At 40.4% G+C, this 23,187-nt stretch overlaps 4 protein-coding genes across 10 annotated transcripts in view; 3 read left to right on the top strand and 1 right to left on the bottom strand.

Moving 5' to 3' along the window:
• LOC6527848 (potassium voltage-gated channel protein Shaw) overlaps positions 1 to 8,149 on the bottom strand; it is a 44,198-nt gene extending 36,049 nt beyond the window's left edge. For 2 of the 5 annotated variants that reach the window (XM_015197513.3, XM_039371856.1), the window contains exon 1: positions 7,751 to 8,149. The gene's annotated coding sequence lies outside the window, so the exon portion shown is untranslated. The remainder of the gene's footprint in view (positions 1 to 7,750) is intronic. The other 3 variants (XM_015197515.3, XM_015197514.3, XM_002088884.4) reach the window with 2 other exon arrangements.
• A 2,450-nt stretch (positions 8,150 to 10,599) lies between these two features.
• On the top strand, positions 10,600 to 20,393 carry LOC6527851 (L-ascorbate oxidase). 2 transcript variants are annotated; one of them, XM_002088887.3, is made up of 5 exons: positions 10,600 to 10,682; positions 14,824 to 15,189; positions 17,527 to 17,708; positions 17,768 to 19,852; positions 19,926 to 20,393. In XM_002088887.3, exons 2-5 carry the CDS (start codon positions 14,973 to 14,975, stop codon positions 20,328 to 20,330), a joined length of 2,889 nt encoding a protein of 962 aa, XP_002088923.2. In that variant the 5' UTR covers positions 10,600 to 10,682; positions 14,824 to 14,972; the 3' UTR covers positions 20,331 to 20,393. The 2 variants fall into 2 exon arrangements, with proteins under 2 accessions (XP_002088923.2, XP_015053830.1); XM_015198344.2 differs by lacking the exon at positions 10,600 to 10,682 and having other exon boundaries at positions 14,460 to 15,189.
• Positions 20,394 to 21,060: 667 nt separating this feature from the next.
• Positions 21,061 to 22,073, top strand: LOC6527852 (fat body protein 2). Its single transcript, XM_002088888.4, has 2 exons — positions 21,061 to 21,455; positions 21,515 to 22,073. The coding sequence occupies exons 1-2, from the start codon at positions 21,132 to 21,134 to the stop codon at positions 21,959 to 21,961; spliced, it is 771 nt and encodes a 256-aa protein (XP_002088924.1). The 5' UTR covers positions 21,061 to 21,131; the 3' UTR covers positions 21,962 to 22,073.
• Positions 22,074 to 22,099: 26 nt separating this feature from the next.
• On the top strand, positions 22,100 to 23,183 carry LOC26535751. Of its 2 annotated transcripts, none has more exons than XM_039371701.2 (2): positions 22,100 to 22,706; positions 22,749 to 22,769. In XM_039371701.2, exons 1-2 carry the CDS (start codon positions 22,228 to 22,230, stop codon positions 22,750 to 22,752), a joined length of 483 nt encoding a protein of 160 aa, XP_039227635.1. In that variant the 5' UTR covers positions 22,100 to 22,227; the 3' UTR covers positions 22,753 to 22,769. The 2 variants fall into 2 exon arrangements, with proteins under 2 accessions (XP_039227635.1, XP_015054662.1); XM_015199176.3 differs by having other exon boundaries at positions 22,103 to 22,706; positions 22,767 to 23,183.
• Positions 23,184 to 23,187: the final 4 nt, after the last annotated feature.

Consider the following 23,187-nt stretch of genomic DNA (forward strand, 5'->3'; position numbering starts at 1 on the left):
TTCGCTGTCAAAATGACAAAATGTTGGTTAAGTGCGACGAGCGCACAAAAGTCAGAATGGAGCAAAGGGAACAGAGAAGAGGTAGCGACAAGACCACTCCACCGATCAACCGACCAACTGACTGACTAACAGATTGACTGACTGACTATATAAAAAGGACACTCGACAGAGAGTACGACTTGCAGTCGGAACGAGATTCCGAGTGAGCAGCTGGGCCAGCATCAAGTGCGTCATCAATCTCGGCGGCGTTTAGAGAGACTTTCCATTCATTAAGTGGCTACCGCCGCCGAGGATTGACAGGAGCAGCTCCTCATCGTTGAGTGCTTTCAGTTCGCGCTTTGTCTTTCGGCTTGGGCCTCCTGTTTTCCCCAATTCCTCCGCCATTCTCAATTCACCAGCTACCATCCTCTTATATTCCCACTTCACAGCTGCACCGCCTGCCAGTGGCACTTCGCTGTCTCCTTACTCTGCTCCTCCAAGGACCAAGTACCAAGTAGCAAGGACCCACTGACTCCCCAAAATCAATCACTTGCTCAGTGAGGCCCGGCATGTTCGAGGATGGGACCTATCAAGTCCTCTGCCCGTTTCCCTCTGAGGCTCCAGTGCCAATGTGTGTTAAAGTGAATAATAAGTTTTCGCCAATTTTGTGTTGTGATGGAGGCGATTTGTTTAACTGCCTTCGGGGATGTCAAATTTGTTTGGCGGTTGTATTTTCAAACAATTGAAAGACGAAGAGTTAAATAAAGCTAGATTACTTATGTCTTTATTTTAAACAAGAGCTGAGAATCTATGAACAAAGCATTAAATAGGCAATTGAATCAATTATTATAGATGCTTAAGAATTTCTTTACAGTTAAATACTTTTGCCATTAAATATATGCATTTTCTGTGAAAATGTTAATACCTCTTATGCAGACATGTTAATATGAATAAATGGCCGGAATAAATTGAATGTTTGCAGTACACAAAATATCCATTTCAATTGCATTAACGCGACGTCACTCATACGCCACATTAACCCGATGGTTAAAGCAAAACCTCGTCAAAACAAAAACACGAAAATGGAGCAATGAAATGGACGCAGATAACGCTGACTTTCAGTCGCAATCTAAATCGGAATCTGAATGCGAGTATGGGTTAGTGCCAGCGAGGGGGGAAAGAGAAAATTCGAAACAATGCTGCCCACAGAGCAATTGGAAAAAAATAAAAATCAGAAAAGTCAGTACGAAGGGGGGAGGGAAAAGGAAAAGTTTTGCTGAAAACAAAACTATGGCGAAACTAAATAGAAAAAGTTTCGGGTCAAACAAAACGTTTCCCTTTCGCTGCAGCCAAATAATGTGCAAATGAAGAGTGCAGCAAATGGCAACACACACAGACCCATAAATCGAGTTGCGTTTTCCTTGTAAATTAGGGAAGCGAGGGGCCGATGCGATGCGATGCTCCTGATGGCGATGATGATGGTGAAAATCAATGGCCAGGAAGCGGGCTTCTTCGGCGTCGCGGGAAAACTGCTGCGGACAAGGTCAGTCCGGCCATTGTCCAATTGTCCGGAGCGGAAATAACCGGAGCCAAGAGCCAAAAATGGCGCAAAAATGGTGCAAAAATGGGGCAGAAATGGGGGCAAAAATGGGGTAAAAGTAGGGGTTGTTGGCGAGCATAAAGTTCTGCAAAAGCAGGGCACCTCGTTCCTCTGTCGGATATTCGAAAATAGCTGCAAGACTTTAAGATGAAATCTTCTTCATCTCCCATCAAGCTAATTTACTAAAACAATGTGTCATTTATAAAACAAATATTTATTTTATTTTTTTAAGTTATTTGCTGTGCCTTTTTGTTTACTTTACTTTTGTCGCAATCAATTTCACGTTTAATATTAAAAAAATAGTGCAAACTAAAATCAATATTACCCTCGGCTAGTGCACATGAAACTTGATTGCAAATGATTGTTGTAAATGAGAGGAAAAACTCTATCTGACTTGTTTGCTTGCAGGCGGAATCCAGCCAAATGCCAAACAATCTAGATTCAGTTTATTGTTTGTGACTGCCTGCCTTGAAATGCATTATTTATCAGTTTCAAGCAAAAGTTTGTGCAAGTGAAAATGTTTTTAAAAAGTTTGTCAACTAAAATAGGGAAGTATAAAAATCAGACACAATTCGACTGCACACTGTTATATAATTTATTTCTTTTGAAAAATATATTTATACTCATTTAAATTTAATACAAAAAAAAAACGTACTTCTGAAATTAATATTGTACTTTAAGCCAAGGCCTTTTTTGTCCGTGTGTAAAAAAGTCGCAACAAAGGGTCCAAGGACTTGCACAGGACAATAGAGGAGAGCCTCAATAATCCGACATTGAAGCAAAAAGAGCATTGGCCCATGATAATGGCAAGAAATACATAATTCGTTTGTCTGACCAACTCGACAATATCCTGGAGGACAAAAGGCAAGGAACGCCACGTAATCGCAAAAACATTGGCCAAGGCAAAAACCAACTCAGCAAATGGGGCGCCCAAGTAGATGTACATCCCAGGGACTTTCGGGAAAATCGTGAAAAATCGAATTATGAATACGCCGAGATGGGGGCGGACAAAAAGGGGAGTGGCAACGTCATGCAGCGCATTTGAAATCATTGGCCTGTACCGAATGGGATTATCCCCAACGTGTTTGTTGTACTGCTTGCTTTTAGTCCCGAAAATATGATTACTACTTGGCGGCAGCTCCAACTTTATGGCTCTCCAGTGCCACGCCCCCTACGCGCCTGCCTGGTGTGGGCGTGGCAGCTTTGGGGATATCCTCCCCCTGTCGGGCATTAAATAATAGGCCATAAGAAATTGAATTGTAATTTATTCCTCCCAGCCAAGCCCATTCTTTTATGCATGTGAAATATGTTTGACAGATGCATAAATAATTAGACCAGAGAAGCAGTGAGGAAAAAGCGTGGAAAGTCTGGATATACCTACATAATTTCAACACCAAATTTATACATACAAATTTATCCTACAAATACAGGCTTTTAAATTTAAACTTTGAATTAAACATGCGCCTAAATTTCTAAAATATGTCAAAAAGAAATGCTTTTAAAGCAAGCTTAAAACCAAAACACACACATCACATTTCTAGTTATTAATAAATACTAGAAAACAAAAAGGCTTAGAATACTTTTTGACCTGCTCGAAATAAAAAATGTATCAATTGTAGAATAATTTTCACTTCTGCCACAAAAATGCAGTTGTAAAACGTTTTCGCACAGAGTTAGACAAATACTTTGGAAAAAATAGGAAAACGAAATCATAGCCAAAAGATTTATTATCGACATCCGCAGCAGCTGTCAGCACCGAGTGATATTTATATTTTCCTTTTGATTCCCCGCTATACTTTGCAGCCACTTTCCTTGTGGAAAACCATCGCATCAGTCAACTCGCATTGGCAGTTATGGCCCGGCTCCACTTGGCAGTGTTTTAGTTTTGCACAACTTTTGAAAATCTCTTCAACTGCCTCGGAGTTCTCCTTCAACAGGATGGCCCAGAAATAGTTTGCATACACACACGTATGAAACTCATTTTAGTGCTTGCTTTTCTCTGAAAAACCCTACCATTACTTTTTCCCAGTTATTTCGTGTTGAATGCATACGTAAAACTGAACATTTTCCCCTCTTTGATGTTTGACATGTAAAAATATTTGAAGTAAGCCAGCCAAAGTGTAAGGACGGGCGGCATTGGCCGTCTGAGGAACTACATCCTTTTCATTCAGCACTTATCACATATAATAGAATATGAAATTCACATAAATAATGTGAGTGCAGCATGCACAAATACGCGACCCATTTTTTTTGCACTAGTTGTGTAGTTGTGCCCGCTCGCACAGGATCTCGAGTATATTGAAAAATATTCTATTACATTCCCACAGGATATGGCAATTTGCCTCGGCTGGCGAAATCTTGCTTAGTTTTTGCTTCTCTTTCTAGCTGTGCGAATGTCCCTGCTGGCCTTTAATTAAAAGCAAACATGTTTGCCTGCAAACCCAAGGCAAACACACCCACTCACCCATGGCAGTACATTTTATTTGCCATAAAGTAAATGTTTTACAGTCTTAAATTACATTTTGGCAGGGACTTTCCACGCCCATTTCTCTGCCTGTGAACGACACACGTGTGTTTGCATCACGTGTCGAGATTTCAGGTTAAATAATTTGTTTTCTGTCGAAATTCGTGTATTGGATTTTGTTAAATTGTTTGCACAAGTCCGTGTTTTGCTGCTGTGCTTTATGTAAAACACATTTTATGGTTTAGGCAAACATATATGAATGTGTTTTATATGTATTAAGCCACAGCGCTTGATTGCAGCCTGCCAGTTACATTTCAAGGTTCAATGGCTTTTATAATTGATTCTGAATACAAATACAAAAAAAACCAAAAAAATAAAAATTACAAAAGAACTGAAAACTATTAGTCACATTTTTACGTAACTCCCCCAGAAATGATCTGAGAAATGATTGCTGCTTGTCGTTCGCTATCAACCCTATCATTTCCCAACACATTTTGTATAACCAGCCGTGCAAATAGCATTCGAAGACCTGGGAATTCTTATCGAGACAACATTAAGTCATGCGGAATGGCAATCAGACCGCAAAAGACATCGATGAGATCACATGACCACATGACAAAAGACAAATGACAAGTGCCGTCGAGTTGGATGCGTGCAAACGCATTTCTCGGGACGACAAGGAGTCCACATACTTAAGGCGAACTCGGTTATGTGGTGACGTCAATGGCGGGCTGTTTAATTAAATTTTCAAAGTATTTTTCATGCTCTTAATTGTGTCAACGTCAGTGCCAGAGAATTCGAGGCGGGCGAGGGAGGGCTGGTTGGAAAAATGCAGCAAGGCCGTGGATGTCATTAAGCGCAGCTTCCGCAGGAGCGTGCAAAAAGGAGTGGGAATGCGCGCCGGAAAGTAGGCTACACAAGTCAGTAGGTCACAGACATGAAAGCAACAGCAGCAACAGCAGCAGCTGTTGTCGATGACAGGCCCCCAGCTCCTTTTTCGATACGATACCCGAGGGGTTCGAGGTTCCCTTTTGCGTCCCACCCCATTTCTTCGCCCCACATGAAGGGGAGTCCCCGTTGATGGCCGCCTGTCCCCGCAGGCAGCCAAAGGACACATTTTTCTAGCCACTCTTGCCTGGCATTTTCTTGGAATTTTATTGCGAATGCTTGTGGTCGCATTTTGCCAACCACTCTCCATCCCAGCTAAGTTTACCTTTGGTGGCATTTTTTTAAAACCCGTTCGCCAATATCTTGCGCTTATGCAGTCGGCGGAATCAAGGTGGTTGAAACTTTTTAATTTGGCCAACTTTATCCCGTTGTAATCAATAAAGGGCTTGAAAGTTTATGCGGCATTAAGTAAGTTCAACATTTGCTTTTGGCATAAATTAATTCCGAAAACTTATGCTTTTGAGCCGAAGTAACTTCTCTTGTTGCTAATTTATAAATAACTGGATGAAGAAGGGGCTACTTTTTTGGGACCGGGAAGCTTGTTTCTTTAAAACAGAACTTGCTTATACGAGTATTTTATGGGGATAAGGAATTTATTATTTAATGCTGTGAATACATCAAACACAACACTTAATGGATCGAATGAGTGACATCGAGGACGAAGTGCACTGAATAGTTCATGGCGTGTGTCAATAACTATAAAAACGTAATGCGAACTGGAATATTTAAGAGTTTATTAATAGAGTAATGGAATATTAAAAATTGTAATAGCTATATTATCTGTATGTCATAAGAATTGTAAAAATGTATGGATTAAATATTAAATTTATATAATTGTGCTGTTCCCGTTCGAGGGCAAAAACCTCGGTTACCACTTTGCCTTAAGTCAGAACCCATGAAAACCCCTTTTATCGAGTGCCTTCCCTGCAATTAGAGTTTTATTTGTTTACGAGTCATTTTCCAATTTAGGCGTAAATTATTCATATTGCGTATACGCCCCGTTTGCCTTAGAGCAACACTTCAGCTGGCACAGCGAACGAGCAACCGAGAGAGAGAGAAACAAAAGGCAAATCGCAGTTCGATAAAGCAAAATTACATGCCAGTGACGACAATGACAATTGCGAAATTATAAAGCAAGCAAAAAGCCATTAAAGGACATCGCATTCGCCGTATACGAGTACCAACCTCGTTTGCAAAACGAGTCCTCAAGTTCTCATTGTCCGCTGCATAAAGCTCACGACGTGCAATAATCTGAACAATTGTAGTTTATGCCTTAATTTTTGTTTGCGTACATGTTTTATGGCCAATACCCCGCGCCCTTCCCCGTGTTTTGCCATCTCCTTCTGTCGCCTTAATTACATTTCTCGTGTCTGCCACTCTCTCTGGTGGCTGTATCCTGCTTTGTTTTATATCCTTTTTCAGTAATTTACTCTCCCCGGTTTGAATGCCTGTGATGTCTGTTTTACACAGCAAAAAGTTGTATCCTTTTACAAAAATTGTTAATGTTTTTAGCTTGGGAACAATGGAAACTGTAATCCATTCAAAATCAAAAAAGGAAATTAATATGCGTTGTTTGTAAATTAAATACGAGTATAATTTCTCTCAAAAATATTTCTTGCATTCCGTACGTGTTTTATACGTTTCTAATTATGCATTATGCGAAAAAAATTGTTTATACAGAATATGTATAATTTCTATGATTTTATTACATTTAATTAGTGTGTATGAGTGCATCCCATTTGTTTTTGTTTATCTGCAACTGTGTGGGTGGTTTGGCAGTTAAGTAGTGCAGGTTGTTTCACTCTTGTTTTTGTTTTTTTCGTGGAAGCTCATAACTCAATTACGAAGTATAAAGGATTTTCATTGCCCGCACGCATCTTGCATAAGAAAAAAGGCATTGATGAATGTGAGGAAAGTTAACTGGCACTTCTTGGTGGCTTTTTACGGCTTTTTTGTTCAACACTTGCGACTATTTTCTGTTTATGTTTATTGGTCATGGTGTCTGCCTGGTCCAGGCGTGGTCCACATAAAATGTCACCGATGCTGACAGTAAACAAAAAAGTTTTCGGCACTGAAAAAGTGTCTCGCAAATGTATCGTGGGCATTGGGCCAATCTGAAAGAACCATAAATTAAACCTTTTTGCCGCTGGCCAACACCGAAAACTACAATAAAATGAAAGGGGAAGATAAAGTTATGCAGAGGACGGGGAATTTTCCAACTGCTATAGGGTCGCATTTACTTATGAGCAAACAAAAAATGCACGAGCATTAGTTATTTAAACCTCTTTGTGAAATTAAGTGTAAATATGAAATAGGTGGCTTATTTTGGCTTTAAATGCCTTAATGTCTTGTAATATGAGTTGAGTGAAGTTGAGTTAGTTTGTGTCAGCCATTTCTCTTTGTTTTATTTAATCTCATAACTTTAAGCAATAATTGTATTCCATATGGACTGCTAATTCGAACAAGGCATAACTAACAGACACCAGATGCCATTACTATAGATTATCTCTGCATGGAAAGTTGGTCGCAACGGAGACCAAAATAAATTAAAGTCGACACAAAGGGCCACCTATGTTTTGTCTGATTTATTTTATGTGTCCCCATGGAAGTGCAAAAAAGCCAACAAAGCAGCAAGTAAAAGATTTCCAAGGGATGACAATAAAGTTCGGGCTTTGACAAACAAAGGCAACAGATTTTCAAAAAAAAAAAATTGGTACCCAAAGCCAAGTTAAAAAACGCAAACAAGCCAGGCAACTTACCTATGACTAGTCCAAGATGGCTTTTTTAATCCTTAAGGCAAACTTTCAGCTCAAATCAGAGGCGACAGCAGATTTGAGACTTTTTATCGTATTTTTTTGTTTTAGCACGAACAACTTTTGGCCGCACTTTAACACGTGGGAAGACGGGGAACCTGTTAGTCCGCCCAAGGACACTGTCTCACATCCACACACTCACACACACCCACAAACGCGGCGCTGACATACTGACACATTCGCAGCAAGCCACAGATCCTGCCGCCTGTCCGCCACACTAGCCAGTTACCAGGAGTCAGTAGCCAAAACCGTTGGCCATTAACCAGGTCCGTTCCGAGGCTTTTCCAGCAGGTTCTTGCCGCACGCACGTCCACAAGCGAACTGAAACCGAAACCCAAAACCGAAACCAATGCGGAAAACTGAACGCGGTGCGCAGCCTGCCAAAAGGACATGCCGTAGTACTACTATCCGTAGTGAGCCTCGTTCGTGGCCTCGGGTTCCATGAGTCCATGAGTTCGGGGAGCCTTCGCGAGGACCATTGACAGGATGCTGCCGGATGAAGTTGCCGAAAGTCGGAGAGCGGAGCTTTTGCCTCTCAGTCTCTTTCGACAAGCGTGGTGAGTAAAATTCTCCTTTGCACTGAGAACAATTAACACTGAGAATATTAATTTAAACAGTTTTTAAATGTTTCGTTCAGAATCGTTTTACTTACTCCATCTACTACATTCGTTAGGTATTTCTATCAATAGGCCAGAATATTGCCAGAAATTTCTGTTTCGCATTTCAACTAACTGAGTAATAAGTAGGTGATAGTCGAGGTTTTAAACTATACGCATAGAAAAAACATTTGAAATTTTCCGTTCGCACTCACACGAGTCGAGTAAAGGTTAGGTGATAGTCGAGATACTCAAATATATTATTCTCACTAGTTAAAAACTTTTGAAATTTTCCGTTAGCACTCACACTAGCTGTGTGTCGAGGTATAACTGATAGTCGAGGTACTCGGATAAAGTGTTTTTAAACGCCTATGGCTATGCGTTGAAAATTGAATATAAATCGCAACTTATTGAATTATACGTACCTTCTGATAACCTTTATGCTAGTATAAGGGAAGTTCCTTGGATCCAATAGTTCAATATGTTTTATTATGTGACGGAGCAGATAAGCAATGGGCAAATTACTATCGATATGAAAACAAAACAAAACAACATTTTTCGTTCGCGAGCTGAGTAAAGGTTATCTGATAGGCGAGGTACTCGAATTTAGTGTTTTCTCGGGTTTAAAACTTTTGATAATTTTCGTTCGCAATCAGAGGAGCTGACTAACGATTGGTTGATAGTCGAGTGCTTTCTCGGGTTTAAAAACGTATGCCCATCGTAATTGATCTATTCCAATTTTTTCCGTTCGGCCACACAAGCTGAGCAATGATTAGCTGATAGTCGAGGTACTCGAATTTAGTGTTTTCTCGGGTTTAAAACGTTTGATACTTTTCGTTCGCATTCACACGAGCGGAGTAACGATTGGCTGATAGTCGAGGTACTCGAATTGAGTGTTTTCTCGGGTTTAAAAATTTTCGTTCGCAATCTGACGAGCTGAATAACGATTGGCTGATAGTCGAGTGTTTTCTCGGGTTTTAAACGTATGCCCATCGTAATTGATCTTTTCCAATTTTTTCCGTTCGGCCACACAAGCTGAGCAATGATTAGCTGATAGTCGAGGTACTCGAATATAGTGTTTTCTCGGGTTTTAAACCAATTGCAATTTGCCCTTCCACGAGTAACGATTAGCTCATAGTCGAGGTACTCGAATTTAGTGTTCTCTCTGCGCTACCACTAGCTGAGTAACGGGTATCTGATAGTCGGGGAACTCGACTATAGCGTTCTCTTTTGTTTTGAATATACTCTCACAAATTTCGTGTTATTGCGAAATGTTTATCTTTATTAATTAACTTTAGTAGAAATATAAATGAGTTTAATAAACTGTGCTTTATGACAACCTGACACCCTCAAGAGATTAAGAAAATAGATTTAAATTTAAGCCTTCGAGCTTATTTAGGTCTATGGCTATAGCTATAATAATCCCCTTACATATAAGATGCTTTATAAAATTATAAAAGAATCTGTTCAAATTTCAACCCCATCGAATTTGCATAAATATAAATGAATGTACCAGTTCAATAAACTGCGCAAGCATGCTGAAAATATCGTTGACACCAATCGATGAATTAATATTCTATTTAACGACGGTGCCAATATCAGGTAGCAATCACCTCCAATTCAAGTAGCAATCTGGTGAAAAATCCAGTTTCCTCGTCATGACAACTACATTCCAATAATAGTTGAGACGCCTCTTAAAAAGGCTGAAAAAACCAATCAAACTGAACAAGCGCAGAGCAGCGCAGCCGGCAGTATTTAAAATTAAAATATCAATGCAAATATGCTGGACAGATTTTAATAAATGCAAAGGTCGACATTATCTTCCCCAAAAAAAAAAATGGGTAGCAGCACCGCTTGATACGGTGTCGAATTCTAATCAAGACACGGAAGCCAGACGTCGGCAGCATCTGAGAGGAGCTCTTAACATTTGGCCAATCAATGGAGATAACCGCACGAGATCTCTGTTAACCGAATACCTAGTACCGAGTTGTTAACATGGCCAACAGCTGCGGGTTAATTACGACCGGCGGAAGCGCGCAAACACTCTCTGCTTCTCTCTTACGATCGTTACCTCTCTCTCTTAGCCGATCGGTTCGGGCCGTTATCACCTGCCGAAGCGGTCGAAACGAGCGGGCCAAAAGGGTCGAACTGGGCTAAAATCACACTCAGTTTTAGCGCGTTTTCTTCGGCGCACCGTTGGCGATCTTCAAAAGCGCCTTAGTTGCATTCGAATCGCGTTAGTTGTGGTTTAAGCGGCGAACGGTGCGCATCTCTAGTAAATGGTTAATAGTAACGGCAAGAAGATATCCCTAAGGACATTATTTCTAAGGACTTTTCCCTTGTTTTCCTTGAGTGATTGGGTTCCGAACAAAGTACAAAGCATACCCATAATCTGAAAGCAATAAAATGCGGTCGCGTTGGTGCTAAGCAAATAGTATTTTGTGATATCATAAGGCCGAGAGTCGTGTGATAAGTGAATTAACTTGCTGGGATAAAACGGCCAGCGAGCCCGAACTTCATCGCACACTGACTAACACAATTCACGTAGCCCATAAATGTTTTAACTGTGTTCCATAAACATTTTATAAACAGAAACTTTGATATAACACAACCAAATCACTGATGGAATCTTTCAATCTTTGATGGCAAAATCTTTCCTTTGGAATATGAAATCATTGCATTTTATTGTTGTGTTTTCATAATATCGATAGCGGCAGTTGCCCCATGAAAAAGAATTTGTTGAATAGTTTGATTGCCAAGTGTTATATCCTTAATAGATTCAATTCCAATAATTAAATATAAAATTTATAGACAAAATGTATGTATAAACACAAAGCTCATATTAGCAATGGGAAACTTCCATTCGACGCTTCACCAGTTTCTACTTCCTCCGCCTCTTGGCCATTTACAAACGGCCTTGACATTGAGAAAACCACCATAAATTGTTTCTTGACAACACGAAAATAATTGCTCCATCCATTTGCCCGTAGAGATTCCAATCAGCAACAAGAAAATGCCCTCAAGATTAATCTTTGAAATACATCATGATTCTCAATTCATAAATTACTGCCGAATGTTTTTTTTCTCTCTTAATAATTCCAAGCAAATACAAAAAGGTTTGGGCTTTTGTTTTTCACTTGTTTTCATTTTTTTCAAGTCGGCACGTAGCTCTTTTCAAGCTTCAAGCAACGAGCAAAGTTTGTTTTGATTCCGTTTTTTGTTTTTGCTCTGGCTTGTAACTAAAAATAGGTGAGCGAAGACTGGTCCGCCGGGCAAACCGGCTGACCATGGCTTGGAATTGGACGTATTGGCCAGAACCCGGCTCAAAGTTCATGTGCGAGGGTTTTTCCAGGGGGGAAACCCAAAAAGGGGAACACCAATTGGCTATCGTAACGCCGGACCTGAGATAAGCCGCTTAAAAATCTTCCACTCCATCTCCGCTTTTGCCATGCTTCATGTTTTTATCGCATTTCACTCGTAATGCATTGCCTACCCCAACATAGCGTGTATATGGCCAACGAAATGGTCGAAAATGCGGTCAAGCAGCAGCCACAGTATCAGCTAATTGCTGTCAAAATAAGTGGACGGGCTGCGGAAGATGTTCGCATAGAAAGGGTCTTTTAAATAAATCAAATCAAATTACAATAAACAAGCCCGATAATTATATGTAAAAACGTGAAGCGAAAAACACTTTGGGCGTTATGTAACTTTTTACGAACGTGTGATTTGGTAGTACCCCACCATACAACCCACAAAAAATTCCGAGGAAAAAAGTATAAAAGCAAACTTTGCTTAACATCATTTTCTGATTGATTGCCAGAGAAATTTAATGTTGGTAGAAAGAAATTGGCCATTAAATGAATCAACAATAAAACTTAATCTGATTAACTTTATTGCAAGTTAAAAATGAAATGCTTGGGTAATAAATACCACTGGTTCAGAGTGTGTAATTCTGTCAAGTGCTTAAATTAATAAATGATTTTATTAATTAAGCCAACCTTTCCTTTAAAATAAATGCAAATAAAACCATCGATATATGTATGTAAGGTAGTGATTTTAGAATATTTACATTACTAATTGCATATGTAAGTTCTTGGGAATTCTGTGTCTAGCTTTCGTAGTGTAATGGTTTTCATTGTTCTAGTTTCTCAAGATCTAAAATGTAAATTATGGGGTTCTCCAGAGATCGTTGCCATTCAAGTGGAACAGAATCCCTACGTAGGCTAAAGCAAAATATACAGAAAGAATAAATAAATATCAATGAAGTCATCCAAAGCGAAAGAGCACAAATTCATGTCTAGGTGTTAGTTTTCAGGGAATACCCTAGTGGGATTTTATAGACAGCTCGAATCAAATCCAAGCCTTTAACCCAAATGAGTAATCCGCCTTTCCACGTGACTTGTACACTTCAGCATCCAAGAGGCATGTTAATTAAAGTGATTGTCAGACAACTATCCTTTGACTCATATCGAATAAATACCGATCAGATCCACTTAAGATTTGCGAAAGATGATTCGAAATAATTGAGTTAGGGTAAGCATCGAACGAAAAAGATTTGATTTATTGCTCATTTGGCTGAGCCAAGAGACTCCATCACTAATTAATCTTTTAGTTCCGGCTAGCAGCGCAGTTTATTAAAAAATGTTATGGCTCATTAAATGATTAGATCTTTTAATAGGTTTTTAATTTTGGGGATTCTAACGTTGTTTTTGTTTTGACTCAAATAAAGTGCCATGTAGCTGGGTACTTAGCTTCTAATTAACGGAAGTGCGTTAGTTCCTATTGGCCCTTAAGGTACTCGCAGTCCATAAATCTTTAAGATGCTTTAAGTGTTGCCAAATAAGACGAAGTGGAAGACAATGGAGGCAGTGCAGTACATTTTTCACTGACTTCAGACGTGTATGAATGCTCTATAAAAATATTAAAGTAGTATTCAAAAAAATCTTAAATAAAATAAAAATATAAAACCGTTTTCTTAGCAACTTAAAACGTTATAACCAGTTTTAATATTATTGGCCTGAGACAAACCAGTTAAATGTTGCAATAAACCCTATTTTGCTGTATAAATTCCACATTGAGCACTTTGCCCGGAAAATTGGAGCATAAACACAACTTGATGTATATGAAAAATGTCTTGAGTCATTTCTTTCGTATTTTTCTGCCCCACACCATTTGGGTTTTTCTTCTGCTTTTCATAATTTATGCGCAGTTCTCTTTATGTGTGAGGCTCCAACGGACTTTGGCTTCTGGACAGTGGACCCACTGGCGGACGTGAGCTTTTGCCTCTGTGTGTGTGTGTGTGTCTATGTGTATGTGCTGGGGTGTGTGTGTGTGCTTAAGGAACAGCGTGCTAATTAATTAAATTCGTACGTGCTTTGTGAGTGTGTGTGCCTGTCTTGAGTTGAGCCGGCGAATCAACTTGCTGGCCATGGGGTGATAGGACTAAAAGCAATAGCGCACAGTTGCCCAGCACCACAGAGCGTATGAGTGATATTTACAGTCGAGCCGTAAATCATACTTAACTTAATATACAATATATACACTCATATGTTTGCCCTTTTCGGCCATGTGCGTGCTCCTTTCATTCGGGCGACGAGGCCAATACGGGATGGCAGGCTAATGTGGCTGTAGGGTTAGAGGATATTCCCATTGATTGAGTTTGGCAATAACAAGGAAAACACCATTTGTGTAATTGTTAGTGTTTATTGGTTGAAATTCGATTGGGCACAGAAATGATTAAGGATTGAATGGAATTAAATATATGAGCTGCATAATAAAATTAATTAAAAAAAAAGTGTTTTGTTAAAATAAAATAATAAATTAAATAAAAAAGCAAACTCCATTTGATTAACCTTCAATTTTAAAAAACGTCAAAACCAAGCTATTAAAAAGTGTTGTGCTTATATAAAATGAAAAATAAAATAAAAAAACAAATTGCACTAAATTAACCTTTAATTTTTTAAAAACGTAAAAAGCGAGTTATTCAAAAGTGTTGTGTTAATATAAAATAAAAAATAAAAAAAAAACATTTCATCAAATTAACCTTAAATTTTTAATAACGTAATAATATTTAGATTAATTCAAACTTTGTTCCTTAGTTTGTGGTCTTTGGACTTCTAACTTGCCTTGAAACAGGGCAACGCCTTTCTTCTTGTATGCATATACATCAGAAGTGACTCCAATTAAAATAATATAACATCTTTACCACTCGAGAGCAACTCGTTTTGTTAACAATCAACAAGACCATCTGCCAAGCAAGACAAATTCAATTGGGCAATAAGAAAAATATACTCCAATAAAATTCGAATTTAAATGCTGCAGCCAGCAGCTGAATAAATACATATAATAACAATATTAAGTGTGATTGAAACCACAATTTGTAGTAATAATAGTCAATGGCTATTTCATATGTCCCATTTGCAGGCAATTTGTGGTAAAAATCAACAACAACTTCCGCATAACCATACAAAATAGCTCCAAAATATATTCAATAAAAGACAAGCGAAGCCAACACAAAAAAAAACCAGCCAGCAACAATTGGGATAAAAACCAAAACAATAACCTCAAATTGAATGAGCGTAAGCCATAATTATGACCAAATGAGCAAGCCAACAATAACAGCAACAAACAAGCAAACAAAAGCAACAAAAAGGCCAAGCGGATCCAACAACAAAATGCCGGTTGTCAACAGCAGATTAGCAGAGTTATCTCGGATAACAGTCCTCGTAACAGCGCTGCTGCAGCTTGTGGGCTACTCCAGTGGCTTGCAAACTGTAAGCGAATCAGCAGGTGAGTTAAGTGCAGTGAAAATAAAAATGGAAAAATGGGAGTCTTGTACATAAATTTATTTAGGTTTTTAGCTTGATATATATTCTAAGAAACAGATTTCTTGACAAATTCAAAAGCTAACATTGTTAATTCCCATTGTTAACCATGGCAAAACATGCATTTTGTGACTTATTGTTTGACAATTACCCACGACTTCACATTTTTCCTACATATGTATGTCCATTAAAGTTAAGACCCATGTAAAGCGTCACGTGGGCAATTAACGCCCAGCGACCTTGGCCAAATTAATGCCCACATAATCATTAACACCAAGCTAAAACGAAGTGGACTTGCAAGTGTATTTCCTTTAGACAATGTAAACAGAGATTGCCACTCACATGCGAAAAATAAGTATCTGCCCACCTGGCATGTGAATTTGCGTAAGTCCGGCAAATAATCAAGCGAATGCTTGATGGTTAAAACAAATGTCGGCTGGCAAGCAGGCAATCATAATAATGGCCATAACGAGCCAATAAACGATGCAGCCCAGTGATGATGCCCACACCCCCACAACCACCCCCCTCAAACATACACACTCTCGCCGAAAAGCAGTCAATAAACGCGGCCTTAATGCTCAACTGACAGACATCCGCTATCCGCCTAACGGAGTTGGCTATATGTGCGATGTACGTGCAGCAGTCGCATATACAGGCAGTATAATTTATATGCCAAACAGCTGCTGACATCGCCCAGTCTCACTTTTCTCCTGAAAAAAGGGAAAAATATAAGGAATCCCAAGCAGGATCTGGATGATCCGAATTCCCATATGCCTAGAGCTCATATTTCACTCCGCGTCCAAACTGTTGATTCATTCATGAATAATGTGTTTTATTATTAAAGTGGTTTTAAAGTCAGCAACTCAAAAGAAATCCAACAAACTTCTGGTCGCAGTATCGTTAAACAGTCACTATAAATCATCAAGCAAAAAACCTAAACATAAGCAGGTAACAATTTTGAGTAGTTTGTTAATCTAGATTGACAGCTCGCGAACTTCAGATTGTAATAAATTCAACAGGTTTTAGGTAGCGACAGCAATTACACTTGAAACTCTAAATTAAAATTGTTATTAAATATCACATTTCGTTAACTTTCAAATAGGGCAAAGTGAACAAGACCGTTTTATCAGCTTATCTGGCATTTAATCTCAATTTCGTGTCATAAAGTTAATTGTTTCTTAATTTGAGTGTATTTTTAGCAGTGATTTCCCGATTACCTATGGTCATTGTTTTCATTGCAACACGTTGTTGATTAGAACTGCAAAATATTTTCTTTTTTTAAGCTTGGATAAGCCGTTTTCATGACCACAAATCTTTATGAGCCCATGGCGGATTCTATGAAGGTTAACCGAACACTTGAAATTTTCCATAGATCCGCCGACTATATCTACTAGCCAGCTAATGCTGATTCATTTCGCAATCGCAAAGGGAAAAATTATAATCAACTACTTGAGCCATTTTGTCCCCGTTGATCCGGATCTCAAAGGCATTTTCTTTGCACTTCATCACCTTCTCGAATGTCAGTACACTACTTCACGTGCAAGTGTCGACACTTGTCGCATTTTGTATGAGCAAACAAATGGGCATGTATTTAAATTTTCTAAAGAATGTTACAGAATTAATCTGAAACTGCTTAAGAAAAATATTTATTAACAATTTCAGAATAAATATATAATATTTAATACAAAATGTAATACAATGCACACATGAAATATATACCTGAAGAACCGGTTCTCCTTGCATTGTGAGAACTAAGTCATAACATCCATAGCAATTCTCACTTTCATTATAATTCGCACATGTCTACCACTCTGTGATTCAGAGTTCAAGGCACCTGGGACCAGACAATTAGCACACGTTGTGAGCATTTAAAAAGTAATAATAGCTCAATACATATGTCGGTATAGCCAAGTGTGAAACTAAGCCGTGCCTTCAATTAAATGAGCTATAAATTTCAAATCTCAGGCGCGTGATAAGCCCCAAAAAAAGACAAAAGAAAGTGTTTTGGTCTCAGAAACATATTTGTTCGGCTTTCTTTGATTATGACCCCCGTGAATTGTATTTGCTGGAGATTAAGTACCACAAAGCGGTTGTTTACCAAGGCAAACAAGAACAAAGCTGTATAAGTACTTGAACAAATGTTATCATGAAATGTTTTAAATGTTAAAAATTACTTAGATGAATACTTATTATGTTGTTAGCCTTTAAAACTGAATTCAACTAAAATAAGGTATTTTAGCAAGGCCTAAGCAAATGGTATTATATATTTTGATAAATAAATTGTTGTATTTGTTTAATTCAGATGAAAGTACCGTCTGCCTGTACCAAGAGCACAACACCACCTACCGAAAGGAGATTGGCGCGGTGTGGTTTGCCTCAAAGGATCCCTGTTTGGTGTACTCCTGTGCAGCTGGGGTGGCCAAGGATCCACAGGCGCATATTGTGGTCACCCAAGTCGATTGTAATGAGTTCTACTGCGAAGTGGTGAGTAAGCAGTAAACCCAATAACTACAATATCCTTTTCACGTATCTATGCTCTATAGGGCTCCGAACTGCGAAGTGTCGAAGGCAGTTGTTGCGGGGAGTGTGTTAGGACTCACTGTACACACAACCATACCCTGTATGCCGTGGGGGAGTCATGGCACAATGATGCCGATTGCACGCTCATCGAGTGTGGACGTCTGGATAATGGAGAGATCGTAATGAATACGTACAAGAGAAATTGCCCGGACTTGACGGAAGATTGTCCAGCTTCAAGGTTGGAGGAGCGGAACTGTTGTCCCTACTGCAGGCCCCTGCAAACGGCCAGGGTTGAGGAGCTCGAGGATACTGAGGAGCGGAGCACCGGTGATATTTGGACAGCCGAATGGTATAGGACCCACCCGTGCAACCGGGATTGCCAAGTGGGAGCCGAACCCATGACCTGTCATTACACTTTCGTGGTGGAATGGTACCAGACCTTTTCCAAGGCCTGTTACTCTTGTCCTCTTAATCTTACTGATTGCTCCCGACCACATTGTGTCATGGGTGATGGCTTGGAGCGGAGTATCACTGTGGTCAATCGCATGATGCCCGGACCATCGATTGAAGTCTGTGAGGGCGATCAAATAGAGGTCGATGTGAAGAATGCTTTGCTGGGCGAGAGCACATCGATTCACTGGCATGGCTTGCACCAGAAGAAGACACCCTACATGGATGGTGTACCCCACATCACCCAGTGTCCCATTACCCCACATGCGACCTTCAGGTATTCCTTTCCTGCCGACCTCTCGGGCACACACTTCTGGCACTCGCACACGGGAATGCAGCGAGGTGATGGAGTTTTCGGTGCCTTGGTCATCCGGAAGCCGAAGACAGCCGAACCACATGGAGGACTCTACGACTTCGACCTCAGCGAGCATGTGATGATTGTCCAGGATTGGATACACGACACGGGTGCCAGCATATTTTCCTATCATCATCACTCCCGTGGCGATAATAAGCCCCACAACCTGCTCATTAACGGCAAAGGTCGTTACTACAACCGCATTTGGGCGGAAGCGAAGCTAACTCATCGAAGAGCCGAGGAGAGAACCACGCAGCCCGTGGAACCACTTCCCAAATCCCAGGTGGACTTTGTCCAGACACTACCAAGACAAGCTCGATTGGCCAAAACGAATACCACGAAGCTGTTTCCGGTGAATTCGCGGCAAAAGAGGGGTAATCTGAATAAGATACCCTTGGAACTAGTTCCCCATCAGGTTTACACAGTGAGAAGGGGTTTTCGTTACCGCTTCCGGATTATAAATGCGGAATATCTGAACTGTCCCTTAGTGCTTTCTATAGATGGTCACAACCTGACAGCCATCAACTCGGATGGCTTTGATATTGAGGCAATGGAAGTGGGCTCCATAGTTACCTATTCCGGTGAGCGATTTGATTTCGTGCTGAATGCCAATCTTGAGGTGGGTAACTATTGGATTCGGCTTAAGGGTTTGATGGACTGCAGCGAAATCTTTACATCCGCCTTTCAAGTGGCCATCCTTCGCTATGAGGGAGCTCCGGATGATGAGCCCACTGCGGAATTGAGTTACGGCCACAAAGCCGAGGGCATTGAACTGAATGTAATGAACCGGGGTCCCGGATATTCGGACACCAAAACGGTTGCGGAAATGAGGGCTCTGCCCATCTATGATCATGTATCGGGCATCGATCACGATACACTGAAACCGGAAGCGGACTACAAGTTCTTCATCTACTACGATTTCTATAGAAAGAATAACCCCGACTTTCACAATCAAGATCTTTATGCCATGGACATGAACCTGACCGAGCAGAATCGCCTTTACACACCCCAACTGAATCATATCTCCTTGGAGTTTCCTTCGCTGGCACTGCTTCCTTCTAGAAATCAGCTAAAGGACTCGGACTTTTGTAACGAAACGAGTTTGATGGACCAAGGTATCGATTGTCGCAAGGAGTTCTGCAGATGTCATCATGTTCTGCAGGTGCCACTGGGCGCCGTGGTCGAGATGATCATCGTGGATGAAGGATTCCAATACTACGCCAATCATCCCTTCCATTTGCATGGAAACGCCTTCAGAGTCATGGGATTGGAGCGTTTGGGCGAGAACGTAACCATTGAAATGGTGAGTAACTTTCTGCTAAAACAGAAATAAATACATATTTAATTTATAACAATTTGTTATTCAACTCCTTAAGATAAAACAACTGGATCAGTTCAATCTACTCAAGCGGAATCTGGACAATCCGCCCGTGAAGGACACAGTTACTATACCAGACGGCGGTTATACCATCATCAGATTCGAGGCCTCTAATCCGGGCTATTGGCTATTCCATTGCCACATCGAGTTCCATGCGGAGATCGGTATGGCTCTGGTCTTCAAAGTGGGCAACGACGATCAAATGCTTCCGGTGCCAGAGAACTTTCCCACCTGCGGTGATTATAATCCAAACCAACGGTCTGATGGGGGAACTACGGAAGATTCGGGAGCCACCAAGCCAATAACATCTACTCCACCAAATAGCGGAGGCGGTGGATCGGGAGTGGAACCCACATGGATTACCTTGATGATTAGTTGTATGCTGGTGAAACTCTATCGATAAGAGCAGGCCTTCGAAAGAGAGCACAATCCAAACTTGCCAAATGAAATTTAGAGATTATTTATAGAAGAGGAGGAAAGAACGTGCAGATCAAATTGATTTTGATTAATTTAGAAACATACTTGTTGTCCGGCACCTGTACATATTCCATGCATACATCTTCGCATCGTTGTAGCATAAGCATCTGTGATTGTCTATGAAAATATTTAAATAAGTATTTTGAAATTGAAATAAATACATATTGATGTTTTTGTAAGAAATTTGGTGTGTTTATAATGGGGATATAGAATCTTATAATCATGAGTACACATAATGATGATGAATGTTTAAATTTTTATTTAAGTAATGCACCAAAATATCACACTAATCTGATGCAACGTTTCCTAATTATTGCAACAATGTTTGCAGTTTATAATGAGGAACCCAGTCGACATATTGATATGTCGCCAGGTGGCTGGGGATCAGCTGGACCAGCCAACGCCCTCCACGTCGATGGCTGTCTTATCTGGTCCCTACTGGCAACAGCTGGCGACGGTCTTGTTGTCGTCTTTTGCAACTGAAAGTATCAACAATGTGCAGGGACCTGATCTTCCACCTGTTGACCCGTGGAAGATAGCTGAAGTTATGGCGATGTTATTGCAATCTGTTATTGCAAAAAAGTCCTCAAATTAAATGCGCTAGACATCTGGACTGGGTGCATCTGCGTTGTTATATAAGAGCAGCCACCTACCAGCTCAGACATCAGACAGAGTTCCTCACTCATCCCAATCACAATCCAACCCAAATAATTAACCCCAAGCAAAGATGTTCGACTGGAGCGGTAAGAATGTTGTGTACGTGGGCAGCTTCAGCGGCACTGGATGGCAGATGATGATGCAGCTGATGCAGAAGGACATCAAGATGATGGGCATTATGCATCGCATGGAGAACGTCGAGATGATGAAGAAGCTGCAGGCCATTAATCCGTCCGTGAAAGTGGTCTTCATGCAAATGAACCTTATGGAAAGGATGTCGATCGATCAGGCGATGAAGAAAATGGGTCAAATGATGGGCCACATTGATGTGATGATCAATGCCGAGAATGTCCTGCTCGACAAGGATGTGGACACCACGATGGGCATGAATCTGGTAAGGAATAGATACTTAAAATAGTGATTGGTATTACAACTTCATGTTTATTCTCCCAGACTGGCATGATCCACTCGACCATGATGGCGATGCCCTACATGGACAAGACACAGATGGGCATGGGTGGCATGGTGGTCAACATGTCCTCCGTTTATGGCCTGGAACCTGCGCCCGCCTTTGCCGTCTATGCCGCTGCCATGCACGGCATCCTGGGATTCACCCGCTCCATGGGTGACAAAATGATCTACCAAAAGACCGGCGTCATGTTCATGGCCATGTGCCCCGGACTGACCAACAGCGAGATGATGATGAATCTGCGCGACAACGTCACCTGGCACCATTCCGAGTCCATGGTGGAGGCCATCGAGAGCGCCAAGCGCCAAATGCCCGAGGAGGCAGCCATGCAAATGATCCACGCGATGGAGATGATGAAGAACGGCAGCATGTGGATCGTCAACATGGGCCAACTCAAGGAGGTCATGCCCTCGATGCACTGGCAGATGTAAATGGAGAGGTCCACGTTAGAGCGTTTATTAAATTGGGTGTGTTATGTTAAATCATTTGGAAATTAGATGGAAATAATAAACCTCGCAGCTTGTTTCTTGTTTAATCTAGCAACCATTTACAAATATTTCTTATCCAGACTTTTATAAAGTTTCAGTGTAAGGAGTAGAACTTAAAACATAGCAAAATTCTCGTTAACATTGAGATCATCTTACTACCAAAGCACTTTTTTTTAAACATAAATGTATTGGTTTAAAATTAGCAAAATATGTATTTAACGATGCCGAATTACACGACTCCATATAGAAATCGCTGCATTGGCTGTGGCGCCGAAGAACCAGTACGTTCCATTCAGGGCTGCCAATTCAAAGTTCCTCAAATCAAGGACCTGGACAAGCCGCATTCCTGTGGCTTGGAGGATTTCCCTTCTGAAAACTTGAGCTCTAAAAAAGCCATCGGATGCCATGGTCACCGTCAATCAAAAAAGCACAGGAATAGTTATCGAAGAAAGCTAAACAATGGCTTGAAATGGTCACCAATATGTACAAAAAAACGAGCCAATCCAGATGCAGTGCATTTGCGTCAACCGAAACCAAAATCGGTGATGTCTTCAGAGCCCTTCTATAAGGCGGTCATTTTAAGAGAGATGATTAGGTTGGGAAGACAACCGAATCGAAAGTTCGAAAAGGCTGCAAGAAATGCGCAGCCTATTAATGAGATGTATTATGATAGTGATACTCTGACGGAGTAAGTAACTTGTTAGCAAAAAAAATCGAATTAAAACATAAGATAAACCTTAAATCCTAGGCAAATGCCGTATGATATGGGAACTGCAGAAGCATACAAACCTTGCATAGTAGAGATGAAAGAAGTCTCAGCGTCGCCTTCTTTAGAGAACAACGTTCAAATGCGTAGAGACAACAGTTCCAAAGAATTTAAAATCTTAAATTCGACAAATTGCTCCACATCATTTGAATCGTTTGCAATGGATGCAGGTGAAAGAGGAACACCTGGCCATAACTTTTTAGAAGAGCCAATGGAAATTTAAGTGCTTCATCGGTATTCAACGCCTCTTTTATGTGCAGTAAGCATTTCAGACTGCGATAAATAAAATAAGCAACACATATATGCAAAATATTTATTCAACTAATAATATTTTGTACAAGAGATTTCGTAGGTTTCCATTGAATATGTACAGTAAAATAAAGACCTGATTGAGGTATATTTA

This window comes from Drosophila yakuba, chromosome 2L, assembly GCF_016746365.2.
Source record: "Drosophila yakuba strain Tai18E2 chromosome 2L, Prin_Dyak_Tai18E2_2.1, whole genome shotgun sequence".
Classification (NCBI taxonomy): domain Eukaryota; kingdom Metazoa; phylum Arthropoda; class Insecta; order Diptera; family Drosophilidae; genus Drosophila; species Drosophila yakuba.